The sequence below is a fragment of the Lactuca sativa genome, chromosome 2, assembly GCF_002870075.4.
Source record: "Lactuca sativa cultivar Salinas chromosome 2, Lsat_Salinas_v11, whole genome shotgun sequence".
Taxonomy (NCBI): domain Eukaryota; kingdom Viridiplantae; phylum Streptophyta; class Magnoliopsida; order Asterales; family Asteraceae; genus Lactuca; species Lactuca sativa.
In genome coordinates, this window is record NC_056624.2 from 34379752 (window position 1) to 34391869 (window position 12118).

Below are 12118 nucleotides of genomic sequence, written 5' to 3' on the forward strand. Positions count from 1 at the left end.
TTTTTTTGTACATATCTAGGTAACAAACTTATTAAAGATAATCACATATAATCATTATAACCTGATGTAGCTGGATGTAACCTGCTACAATATGTCATAATGGTTATATATGAACAGTTCCAAAAAATTTGTTACCTAGATGTATAAAAAAAAATAGTTAGCTATGTGAACAACTCGAAAAATTAATTACCTTAATAAGTCTTATATAATAAAACATTTTTAGTATATTGTAATTCATCGTAGCAAGCCCCCTTACGCGACCAATATACCGTGTCCATTTTTTTGTGTTTGACCGACCACCCTAAAAAAATCCTCTGGATTCTAGTAACTTGCTTATCCTTTCCAATTTCTATTTCAACATATAAAAAGGGGTCCATCATTGTTCCAATCACAAAACAATTCGATCTGGGGAGGTTATTAATTGATCACCAGCTCCTTTTGAACTTTGAACTCGAGTTTGATTTCTTAGTCGACATCACTGCAAAGCGAACAACGTTTCATTGAAATGTCCAGTTGAATTTCCAATCTATTAAAGCTTCAAAGTATATTGGTTTTGGTTGGTGGGTTACTAGTGAAAAAGTTGGATCCATTGATTCCAACTTTTCCCCTAACTCTTTGATCTTCGCATTTAGAGGAAGCGCGAAGTGTAATTTACGTTTTTCCAAGTTGGATCTGCTTCGTTTGTGATAGCTTTAATCAGGTACACACATTTTTCTGGTATATATCTTTAAAAGGGATTGGTAATCGTACTCCTGGGTTATTCTTCGTTTAATTACAATCGACTATTTTTCAAATTGAAAAGAAAAATCTTGGTTTAATTCATGAGAATTCTCTTTCTGGGTTTTAAGTTGTTCATTTCGAGCACTTTGTCGATTAATTCAATCGGTTTAATTCATGAGAAATGTTTTTTTTGGGGGTTTTGAGCTGTCGATTTCAACCTCTCTGTCGCTTAACTGTAATTGGTACCTTCAAAAATACTGCCGACTTATTTCAAGCGAATTGTGTATGTAAGGTTTTCAATTGTTGATTTCAAGAACTTATCGCTTAAAACTACAACTGGGTATGCTCAAATTTTACGAAAATTTCTTAATTTGCTTCAAAAGAATCGTGTTAATAGAGTTTTCGATTGTTAATTTGAAGGTGAAATTGTGTTTCCCAAACGATCTACAACGGATTCCTCAATCAATAACCGCGTGTTTGTTTCGTTTGCTGGTCTGGAGTGCATATTAGGCATCATCAGGGCCCTGAGGATGGGGTCCTGCTTTTCTGTAGAAAGCAGGAGCCCTATCCCAAATTCTCCAACTCCAACTCTTGGGATTAAAAAGAAAAAGAATTCAAAAAAAAGGCCACCTGGATTAAGGAGTTCTTCATTTGATCATAGAAGGGAAGAACAACTCCATAGAGTTGCAGGGAGAATGTGCTTAAATGGTTCTAGTCAAGTTGCTTCTCTTTTCACTCAACAAGGCAAGAAAGGAACCAATCAAGATGCCATGATTGTTTGGGAGGTTTGGTTTTCTTTTCCCCTTTGATTTCTTTAAAATTAACTTATTTGACTTTTTCTTTTATAAACCATTGATTTAATGGACTTACTTTTTCAGAATTTTGGGTCAAGAACAGATACGGTGTTTTGTGGTGTATTTGATGGACATGGGCCATTGGGTCATAAGGTTGCAAAGAGGGTGAGAGATTCACTTCCATTAAAGCTAAGTGCACATTGGGAAGTTAACCTTAAAGATAGCAATGATGTTCTTAAAGAGATCATCATGGGAAGCCTCAACTCTGAAGGGACATCCGTTAATTCACCTTCACCCTTTGAAGAAACCGATAAGAACCCTGAAATCTTTCAAACCCTAAAGGAATCATTTTTGAAGGCGTTCAAAGTGATGGATAGAGAGTTGAGTATGTATGCAAATATTGATTGCTTTTGCAGTGGGACAACCGCAGTCACGTTGATCAAACAGGTGAGATGTCATGTTTCAGGATGTGGAGGGCATTTACGTCTTTTTCCACTTACAAGATATCAAGAACAAGTATCTTTTGCATTCACACCTTTTTGGGTTTGACAAAAATTGCAACTTTTTGTCCTATTCACATCATGTCAAATACAGTACAACCTGTCATGTCATGTCTATGACAAACACAGTACAACCTGCTCTGTCTGGGCTTTAGGGTTATGAATATAATTTTAAAAAAATGGTTTCTTGTTTGGTTATAGGGTCAACATCTTATAATAGGAAACATTGGGGACTCGAGAGCTGTATTGTGTACAAGGGACAAAAACGACTCTCGTGTTGCAGTTCAATTGACAGTGGATCTAAAACCAAATCTTCCAGGTTTCTCTCTCTTTTCTCTTTGTTTCTTTGTTTACTGTGGACTATTTAAGAATTGCATATTTAAAGAAATATAAAAGAAAGAAATAGCAACGTACTTTTATAGGTTCATTTATTTGTGTATTTTAGCATTCTTTTTTAATTTCTTTCTAATTTCTATTGTCACGTTGTAATTTCAATTTATTCTTATTAAATAATGTACTTTGAAAAAATCTTCCTAATTAAAAGGCAACTAGTAGTAGTTTATTTCCATTGATTTGTTTATTATATTTATAGCATCTTACTTTCATTTCTTCCTATTACATCATTATACTTTCATTTCTTCATATTAAATCATTATACTTTGAAAAATCTTCCTAATTAAATGCAACTAGTAACAGTTTACTTTCATTGATTTGTTTATTATATTTATAGCATCTTACTTTCATTTCTTCCTATTACATCATTATACTTTCATTTCTTCATATTAAATCATTATATTTTGAAAAATCTTCCTAATTAAATGCAACTAGTGATAGTTTACTTCCATTGATATGTTTATTATGTTTATAGCATCCTACTTTCATTTCATCGTATTACATCATTATACTTTGAAAAATCAATCAATTTATAGAAATGTCATCCAAATACAAACCAATCTTCAATAAGAAAAAAAAAAAAAAAATTCAAGTACAATGCTATAATCAGATAGATTCCCCAACATACAAATACAATGCCTTAATAAGAAACGGGCTTTTGTCTTAAAAGTCCTTAAGTTTGTCAAAATGTGATGGTTTTGTACCTACGACGATTTTAGGTGCGTTAATGCCTAAAGTTTACCAAGATTTTTTCATTTTTGCCTTTAAGTTTACAAATTTGCACAAAAAACCTAAAGTTTACAAATCTTTTATGTTTTTACTCTTTAAGTTGTTTTCCAAATTTGACATGAAAGTCCTTAAGTTTGTCAAAATGCAACGGTTTTGTCCCCGTGACGATTTTAGGCATGTTAATGCCTAAAGTTTACCAAGATTTTTTCATTTTTGCCCTTAAGTTTTACAAATTTGCAAACAAAAACCCTTAAGTCTACAAATCTTTTATGTTCTTACCCTAACTATGTTCTCCAAATTTGACATGAAAGTCCTTAAGTTTGTCAAATTTTGTCGGTTTCGTCCCTAGAAACCTGCTATTACATGTAACAATCGCAAAAAAATAATAATAAAAAAATAAAAAAAAAACTTGGCAAACTTTGGGCATTAACGAACAAAAAATCGTCACACGGACAAAACCAACAAAATTTAACAAACGTAAGGACTTCAATGTCAAAAAGAGTGTTGTAATACATAAATGAATGAAAGTAGGTTGCTATTTCTTGCATATTTAGTTATGTTTTTTTTAATAAATGCAGCGGAAGCTGAGCGTATCCGTAAATGTAAGGGGCGTGTGTTCGCCTTGAAGGATGAACCCGAAGTGGCTAGGGTTTGGCTACCTAACCATGACTCACCAGGGTTAGCCATGGCTCGTGCTTTTGGTGATTTTTGTCTTAAAGATTTTGGTCTCATTTCAGTCCCTGAAGTCTCATATAGACGCTTAACCGATAAAGACGAATTCATTGTCTTGGCAACAGATGGGGTATTATTATTACTCAACCCCTCATTTATTTCCCATTAAGTCATGTCTGAATAAATGATGTTTCGTCTAAATGGAAGAAAATAGCAATGTTCGTTTCCAAAAAAAAAAGTTTATATCATCGTCCTTTCATTTCTTCTTATTACAACATTGTACGTGCAAATTATTTCTTTACGAGGGCGTTGTGCTTTGAAAAATCTACACAATTTTTTATAGCAGTAGGGTAACCGGTAACCTGCTACCTTTCAAACCGGTTTACCTTGTTGCTATAAATAATTGTGTAGATTTTTCAAACTACAATGTCCTCATAAAGATATAATTTGCACGTACATTGTTGTAATAAGAAGAAAAAAATGGAAGTATAATAATGCAATAAAGGGTTTGCATACCATGAAGCGTATTCAAAATTCAAACTACTTAGATGGTGTTACCCTATTGCTATAAAAAACTGTGTAGATTTTATTTTTATGGTAAGTCGTTCTTTCTGTATTAAGTCAAAAAGAAACAACAACCATTCAGATAAGTTAACTAACAAATTATTTATTTATTTATTTTTTGAGTAGATTTGGGATGTGCTTACAAATGAAGAAGTGATTGAGATTGTGGCATCAACCGATGCGCCTTCTCAAGCGGCTCAAGCCGTGGTGGAGTCAGCGGTTCGAGCCTGGCGGCAAAAGTATCCGACTTCTAAAGTCGATGACTGCGCGGTTGTTTGTCTTTTTCTCGGATTGGACACATCAGCAACAAAGCGGGACCCGGGGAAGAACGTGGAGGAAGAAGAGTCATCATCCACAATGAATATGGAAACGGGAAAAGACTGGTCTGCCCTTGAAGGGGTGTCTCGTTTGAACACATTACTAACCCTGCCAAGGTTCGATGAAGAAAACCATGAACCGGGGGACAATGGGAAGATTTAAGTGTGGGTATTATCGTCATTTTGCGTTTTTGTCCATGTTTTTGTTTCAAGATTGTAAAGGTTTCAACAACACAAAAAACAGCCTCGTAAGGTGTGGTCTGGTTATTGAAGAACCCCGGCTGTTTTAGAGGGTTGGGGATATTGTTTATTTTTGTTCTCTTTCGGGAGGGTAGAATGGGAATTTTGTGAAACCAAATCTTGTCTTTTTTTTTTTTTTTTTTTTTTTTTTTTTTTTTTGTTGTTGTTGTTGTTTCAGGATTGTGTGAATTGTCAATTAAATGTTATGTTGATTAAATTTTATAGTTAAATCATCAATGTTATATCAAAATCTACATGAATAGTGTGTTTATAAGTGCTTAAATACGAAAAACATGAATGGAGATACTAAATGATGAGGAAGCCTATGTTTATCGCCTATCTGGCAAAAAAAATGCAATTTTTTCTCTCATCTAAAAAGGTGAAACAAGATGCTGATATAGACTTTTTTATTTATCATATGAGAAAAAAACATAACAACCATGACCATCAAGAATAACATAGAACACCAAACATCGGGTATGCTCTTGAGCTGAAATTCTGGAAGGTTACAATCTTAGTTGTATTTTCTTTACACCAAGTGTTATCTAAACAAAGTATTGTCGAATGATGTTTAAAAAATATTTGAGAAATTGAAAAAGGTAGGATTTAATGGGAAAACAACTCAACGTGATTTCTCTGACTTTCTCTGTTAAGTTATTTTTTGTATTAAGTAAAAAAGAAGCATCCATAAATGAGGCATCACTTCAATATTTGTTTTATGAAGCTTACAATTATAAAAAGAGAACTTGCCGATATGGGACACTAACACACCCCAAGATACAAAGGCTCGATGAAATTCAACTAGAAGTTTCGAGTCCCTAAACTAGGTTGCAATATGATTTGTGAAGTCCTAAATTACTTCTAAAAGAGCCTTAAAAGAGAGTGTACTCTCTCTCTCTCTCTCTCTCTCTCTCTCTCTCTATATATATATATATATATATATATATATATATATATATATATATATATATATATATATATATATATATATATATATATAGAGAGAGAGAGAGAGAGAGGTTCTTTTGAAAACCAAAAGATTTATAAGAACCTACGAACTCATAATCAGCTCATCATTTTTCAAAACCAGAAACACAAATCTTCTCCAAATGGTGCGTCTAAATCATATCTAGGTTCAAAAAAATTGACAGAATTTTTTTTTGGGGTATTTTTGGAAATGTGGATTTATGCACAATCAACAGTCTATAAGACTGTTGATTATGCTAATCAACAGTCCATATAACTTTTGATTGTGCATACATGCAAATTTCCAAAATGAATTAAATAATTTGTCAAATCTTTTTTTAGCCTAGGAATGGCTTAGACGCATCATTTGGAGAAGATAGAAATTCATATATATATATATATATATATATATATATATATATATATATATATATATATATATATATATATAACAAAACTATTTGTTTTCTAAAATTACTATTGATAATTACTCGCGTTAAATGGTATCAGAGCCAAGAAAAGTTTTTGGAGTGGTTATGCATGATATATTTATTTCAAATTTATTTAATTTTGGTTTAGTATCCTATAAGAAATTTATAAGTTTTAATAAGCATGATTCAGAGACAAGACCAGTGATTGGTTGGACTAGCATAAAGCGCGCAGATAAGGACGTAAGTCGCGGTGCCGGACCACAATCATCGTCGGGACGATTCCCCTCTGCTCACCATTATTAAAACAAGTAAGTTTTCTTATAGAATTTTAAAGCAAAATTAATTAAATATGAGTAAATTTTCAGGCATACTATCCAAAAAATATGTTCCTGGTAAAAATATCAATAATGAACAAGATAATGATGATAATCAAATAAATTCTATTGAAGAAACCGTTAATAACATAGAACAAAGTTTGAATAATTGGACAATACCTAAAACTAATATTAATACAATATATAGAATAGGAACTTTTGATTATTTTCAAGGTTATTCTATTAAAATGACAAAACAAACTTTGTCTATTGGTCAAAATCAACAAAATTTATATTTGTTATCATCACGATCTATTCTAGAGCATAGAATGAAATATAAATTTTTACATGTCGGTTTAGTCCAAATTGTTATCAAGCCTCTATTTAGAATTGGAATAGATGCCCCTGTTCTCCTTATTTTAAGAGACAAGAGACATAAAGATTTTCAAAATTCTATTTTAGCTATGGCTGAAACAAATATTGCTAATGGACCTATTTATTTCAATTGTTATCCAAATTTCTCTGTAGGACTATTTGATAAAAATATTTTAGATACTTTGGTTTTAACTATAGAAACAAAAAATTTAGAATTTAAAGATGATACAAAGCCTTTAGCAATAATTTATCGTGTTTGTTACAAAACTATGACAACTACACTTGAACCAAAAACACGTTTATCAAGTCCTAGAAATGAAACAATTATTTTTGAAGTGAATACTAATCATACCAAAGTTCACACACCAAAAAGATTAAAATGGTCTGATATAACTCAATCATGTAATTGGAACTTACAAAATGTTATTGATCCAAAACCATTAGACTCTTCAAAACAAATCTCAAATATTATTGAATATAATGATGGTTCTGTAGATATAAAATTTTCTTCCTTAAATATTTCATCATCCAGATTATCAACTTCTTTTATCCCAGAAACAGGCTCTTCAAAATCTTCGTTATTAAAGTCGTGTAACACCAAGAATTTAAAAATAATTTTTTGCATTTTATAAGGCAAAATTCATTTAATATTCATAAAAACATCATTGTTTGTAATTCATTTCATAACATATAAAAACCCCAAGATCACATAATATAAAAATCCCGCGTGTGTGCACTGATCAGGCCGGCGCCTTCCCGCGATCCTCACTAGTACCTAAAACAATTAACACCAACACTGTAAGCATAAAGCTTAGTGAGTTCCCCAAAATACCACATAACACATATTAGCCACTCGAGGCTATAACTCTGTGGGTCCGTGCATCCATACTCTGTGAACCCTCAGGTTCTAACTCTGTAAACAAGCATAGCATAATCACATAGAAGAATGCAGTGCAACACATAACATACATAGCATACAAATTCTCTATCATATAACTCTGTTTACCTACTCAAGGTAAAGTATAGTGAGAAGACTCACCTCGCGTGTCTCGATATCTCACAACCCTGGGAATCCCTCGTGCCCGATTCTCCGAGCTCTAATCCTCCTATAACATCATATGTCCCTAGTTAACACTTTATATCTCTAATGTTGACTATCCCTAAGAAGTCAACACTGGTCCACTCTGGTCAACGGTCAACGGTCAACTTTGACCGGACTCGGCGAGTGCTAGGGCGACTCGGCGAGTCTAAACGTTCTCACCATTTCTCTAAGATTCCCTTTCTACACGTCGAGTATCCCCCCCCCCCTGACTCGACGAGTTCCTCCTGGAAGAATCACGGGGCCACCCCGACTCAACTCGCCGAGTCTGAAGAACAACTCGGCGAGTCCCAGTTCGACTCAGACCACCTGTTAACCCTCTCTAACTCGCCCTGACTCACCGATCCAACCAATAACCCGGACAGGACCACTCTAAGGCAATCTTCAAGCTACTCGCCGAGTCTGTTCATCGGACTCGGCGAGTCCATGCCATGCAACCGCTCAAACTGCTTTCTAAGGTCAGATTTGCTCCGGCAATTCATAGGTCTGGCCTTCCTAGACTGGTTCATCACGTAAAGTCCTCATTTCGGTGCTCATAATACACCCCATGACTCATAATTTACGTTTTGACCTAAGGCATAAGGATTCCAATCCAAAACCTCCATTGATTCCCGAAAAGCTCAGGCATGGGACATTTTGGATTTCCAAGGGTCCCAATATAGTGTTCCAATCGCTTGGGGGACTAAGGAAACACTCAATCTAGTCACAAAAGGGTTCAATAAACCCTAAATCCATATACACATCAACATAGAAGGGAACAACTCGAAAATATTACCTGAATAACGTTGCTTTGTGTCCCCAACCCTCAGAATATGGCTTCTCCTGTTGTTCCCTTAACCAAGCCTCCTCCTCCTTGCAAAATAACACTTCCAAGATCAATAATGGTCTTCTACCTTGCTCCAGATGCTCACAATCGAATTAGGGTTTCACTCACAGGACTAGGGTGAACAATGACGGCCATAAGGCCCCTTATATGTGTCCCAAACCTGGACGGTTAGAGTTTCGCTAAATAGCGCAGACTCGCCGAGTCCATATCCAAACTCGTCGAGTCCAGTCGCGAACCCGCGACCAGATCCGCGATCCTACTCGGCGAGTCTGAGCTCCAACTCGCCGAGTCCCCTCTTAAAACACCCAAAAATCATAAATATAACGATACCTGGAATTCCGGGCTGTTACAAGTCGAGATCTTTAAAACTAAAAACTGTTGACTATACTAATTCTATTCCCAAACCATTATATCAAGATGATCAAAATAGTGAAAATAGTCTTCCCAAACCATTCTATCACTCCCATTTTAGAGAAAAAAATATAAAGATATTATTTCTAATAAAGAAATTATTGCTAATTTTCCATCAAAAGGAGAAATTATTATTAACGATATGTTTATTGCAACTCCTTTAGTTCAAGCCCCAAATCAATTAACTACTGAAAAGGGTCTTCAAAAAATTATTTACCAAAATAATTATGCAAATGAAACCTTATCTAGTATTACTGAGCATTTAGTTAAAATTGAAGAAAAAATTTTCAAAGATAAAAACGTTAATAAGCAAGATATGGCAAGCACTAGTAATTTAAGTTTTGTTCCTTGCCAAATCGATGATAATTTTAATCTAGGAAATACATATTTAATTAACGAATTAGAAAAAAGACTTTCAAAACTTCATATCTCAAACATTAATAATATTAATACTCTTACAAATGAAGAATCTGAAAATAGTGATATTAATAGTGAAACAAATTTGGAAACTCTTGCTCAACAATTTGATACAAATGATGATATTAATCAACTCACTAATGACTTTTCAAATCTTAATAAAATTCATCAATCAAAGCAAAGCACTGTCGAAAAAAAATCCAAAACCAACCATAAGAAATTATTCGAATAGACCCTCTCTTCCAGATGTTCAACTTGAAGAACGAACTTTTCAATTTGATCGTTCTCAATATGATGGTAATTTTGTTTATGAATGATATTATTTGCCATTCTGAACATCAAACTATGAATATTGTACAAGAAATGACTATGGCTGCTAATGCTTATAAAGCTCATACTAACACTCAACTCCAAATTGTTAATATTATTACTTCTGGTTTTACTGACAGTCTTAAAGGCTGGTGGGATTTCTATATTTCACAAGAAGAAAAAGATTATATTTTATCTGCTAAGAAAACTATTATAAAACAAGAAAATAATCAACAAATACAAACGTTTGAAGATGATATGGTTAACACTTTAATTTTTGCTATTATCAAAAACTGTGTAGGAGATCCTACTACTTTTCAAGAAAAAACTTCAGAAATTTTAATGAATTTACATTGCAGAAAACTTACTGATTTTAGATGGTATAAAGATAATTATCTTGTTAAAGTTTTTTCAAAACCTGATTGTAAAGAGTCTTATTGAAAAGAACGTTTTATTGCTGGCATTCCAAAACTCTTTGCAGAAAGAGTTAGACAAAAATTAAGAGAAAATTTTAATAATACCATCCCTTATCAAAATTTAACTTATGGAGATTTAGTAAACTATATTAATAAAGAGGGATTAGCAGTTTGTGTTGATCTTAGGTTTAAAGAAAAACTCAAAAAAGATAGAATTAACAGTAAAAATGAATTGGAAAATTTTTGCCAACAATATGGTTATCAGCCCTTAAATGGTCCGTCTACTTCAAAATCTAAAGTATTTAAGAAAAGATCTTCAAAATATTCTAGGAAAAAGAAATATAATCTTCCAGAAAATTATAAAAAGGGCAAAGATTACGCTTCGAAATCTAAAAAAACTTATAGACCAAATTATAAAAAATCTAAAAGAAAATCAAAAGATATTATTATTTGTCATAAATGTGGGTGTAATAGTCATACAGCTAATAATTGTTATGCTAAGACAAAAATAAATGAGTTAAATGTCTCTAAAGATTTGAAAGAACAAATAAGAAAAATTATTTTAAATACTGATTCAGATTCCGATGAAAGTATTTCTGATTTTCAAACAAATGATTTAAATATTCTCGAAAATACTACTTCAAGTTCAGAAGATTCTGATATTTGCGAGTGTATTGGTAAATGTCACTGTAATAATTTAATCAATGTAATTACTAGTAGTTCCATTAATGTTCTTTCACAAGATGATAAAGATCTTTTAAACTCTCTTGATTCTATAAAAGATAAAAATATCCAAGAATTGTTAATAAAACAGATGCTTAATAAAACTAATAGCATAACTCCTGCTAATAATGAAAATTTTAATTTAAAAAATATATATGAAAGATTTACTAAAGCAAAACCAATTTCTATGCAAGAACTTCAAGAAGAATTAAAAATAGTAAAACAAGAAATAAAAGAAATAAAAAATAAAATTTTAATTTTAGAAAAGGAAAAACCTTTTACTTTTAAAAACAAAAATATAGAAATTAATAACGAAGAAGAAAATAAAATTGAAAATGTAACTATTGGTAAACTTATAAATAATCAAGTTTCTCAAAAATGGAACACTCAAATTACTTTAGTCAAGGATAATTTTAAAATCAACCTAACTGCTTTAATTGATAGTGGTGCTGATATGAATTGTATCCAAGAAGGAATTTTTCCTACACAATTTTATGAAAAAACTGCATCTAGACTTACTGGTGCCGGAGGTACAAAATTAATTGTAAATTATAAAGTTTCCGATGTTCATATTTGTAATGACCAAGATTAATGTTATAAAACTCACCTAATTTTAGTAAAAGATCTCTCTTTTCCTTTAATTCTAGGAACGCCTTTCATTACAAAACTATATCCTTTTATGGTTCATGATGATTGTATAAGAACCAATGTTTTTGGAAAGGAAAATATATTTAAATTTTGTGAACCTCCTTTATATTCTACGATTAATGTCCTTAATTATAAAACGCAAAAAGCCAAATATCTTATTAACGAAATAAATAATGTTCGAATAACTAATCAATTAAAATGATAATAATATTCAAAATAAAATAACAGGTTTAAAATTAAATTTTGAAAAAAAA

General features: G+C 32.2%; 1 protein-coding gene across 2 annotated transcripts; it reads left to right on the forward strand.

Annotated features, from left to right (window-relative positions):
• The first annotated feature begins 323 nt into the window (after positions 1-323).
• LOC111882671 (probable protein phosphatase 2C 33) lies at positions 324-5189 on the forward strand. Of its 2 annotated transcripts, XM_023879043.3 has the most exons (7): positions 324-700; positions 1013-1060; positions 1141-1505; positions 1599-1961; positions 2216-2333; positions 3715-3938; positions 4499-5189. In XM_023879043.3, exons 3-7 carry the CDS (start codon positions 1251-1253, stop codon positions 4850-4852), a joined length of 1314 nt encoding a protein of 437 aa, XP_023734811.1. In that variant the 5' UTR covers positions 324-700; positions 1013-1060; positions 1141-1250; the 3' UTR covers positions 4853-5189. The 2 variants fall into 2 exon arrangements, with proteins under 2 accessions (XP_023734811.1, XP_023734810.1); XM_023879042.3 differs by lacking the exon at positions 1013-1060 and having other exon boundaries at positions 325-700.
• The last annotated feature ends 6929 nt before the right edge of the window (positions 5190-12118 follow it).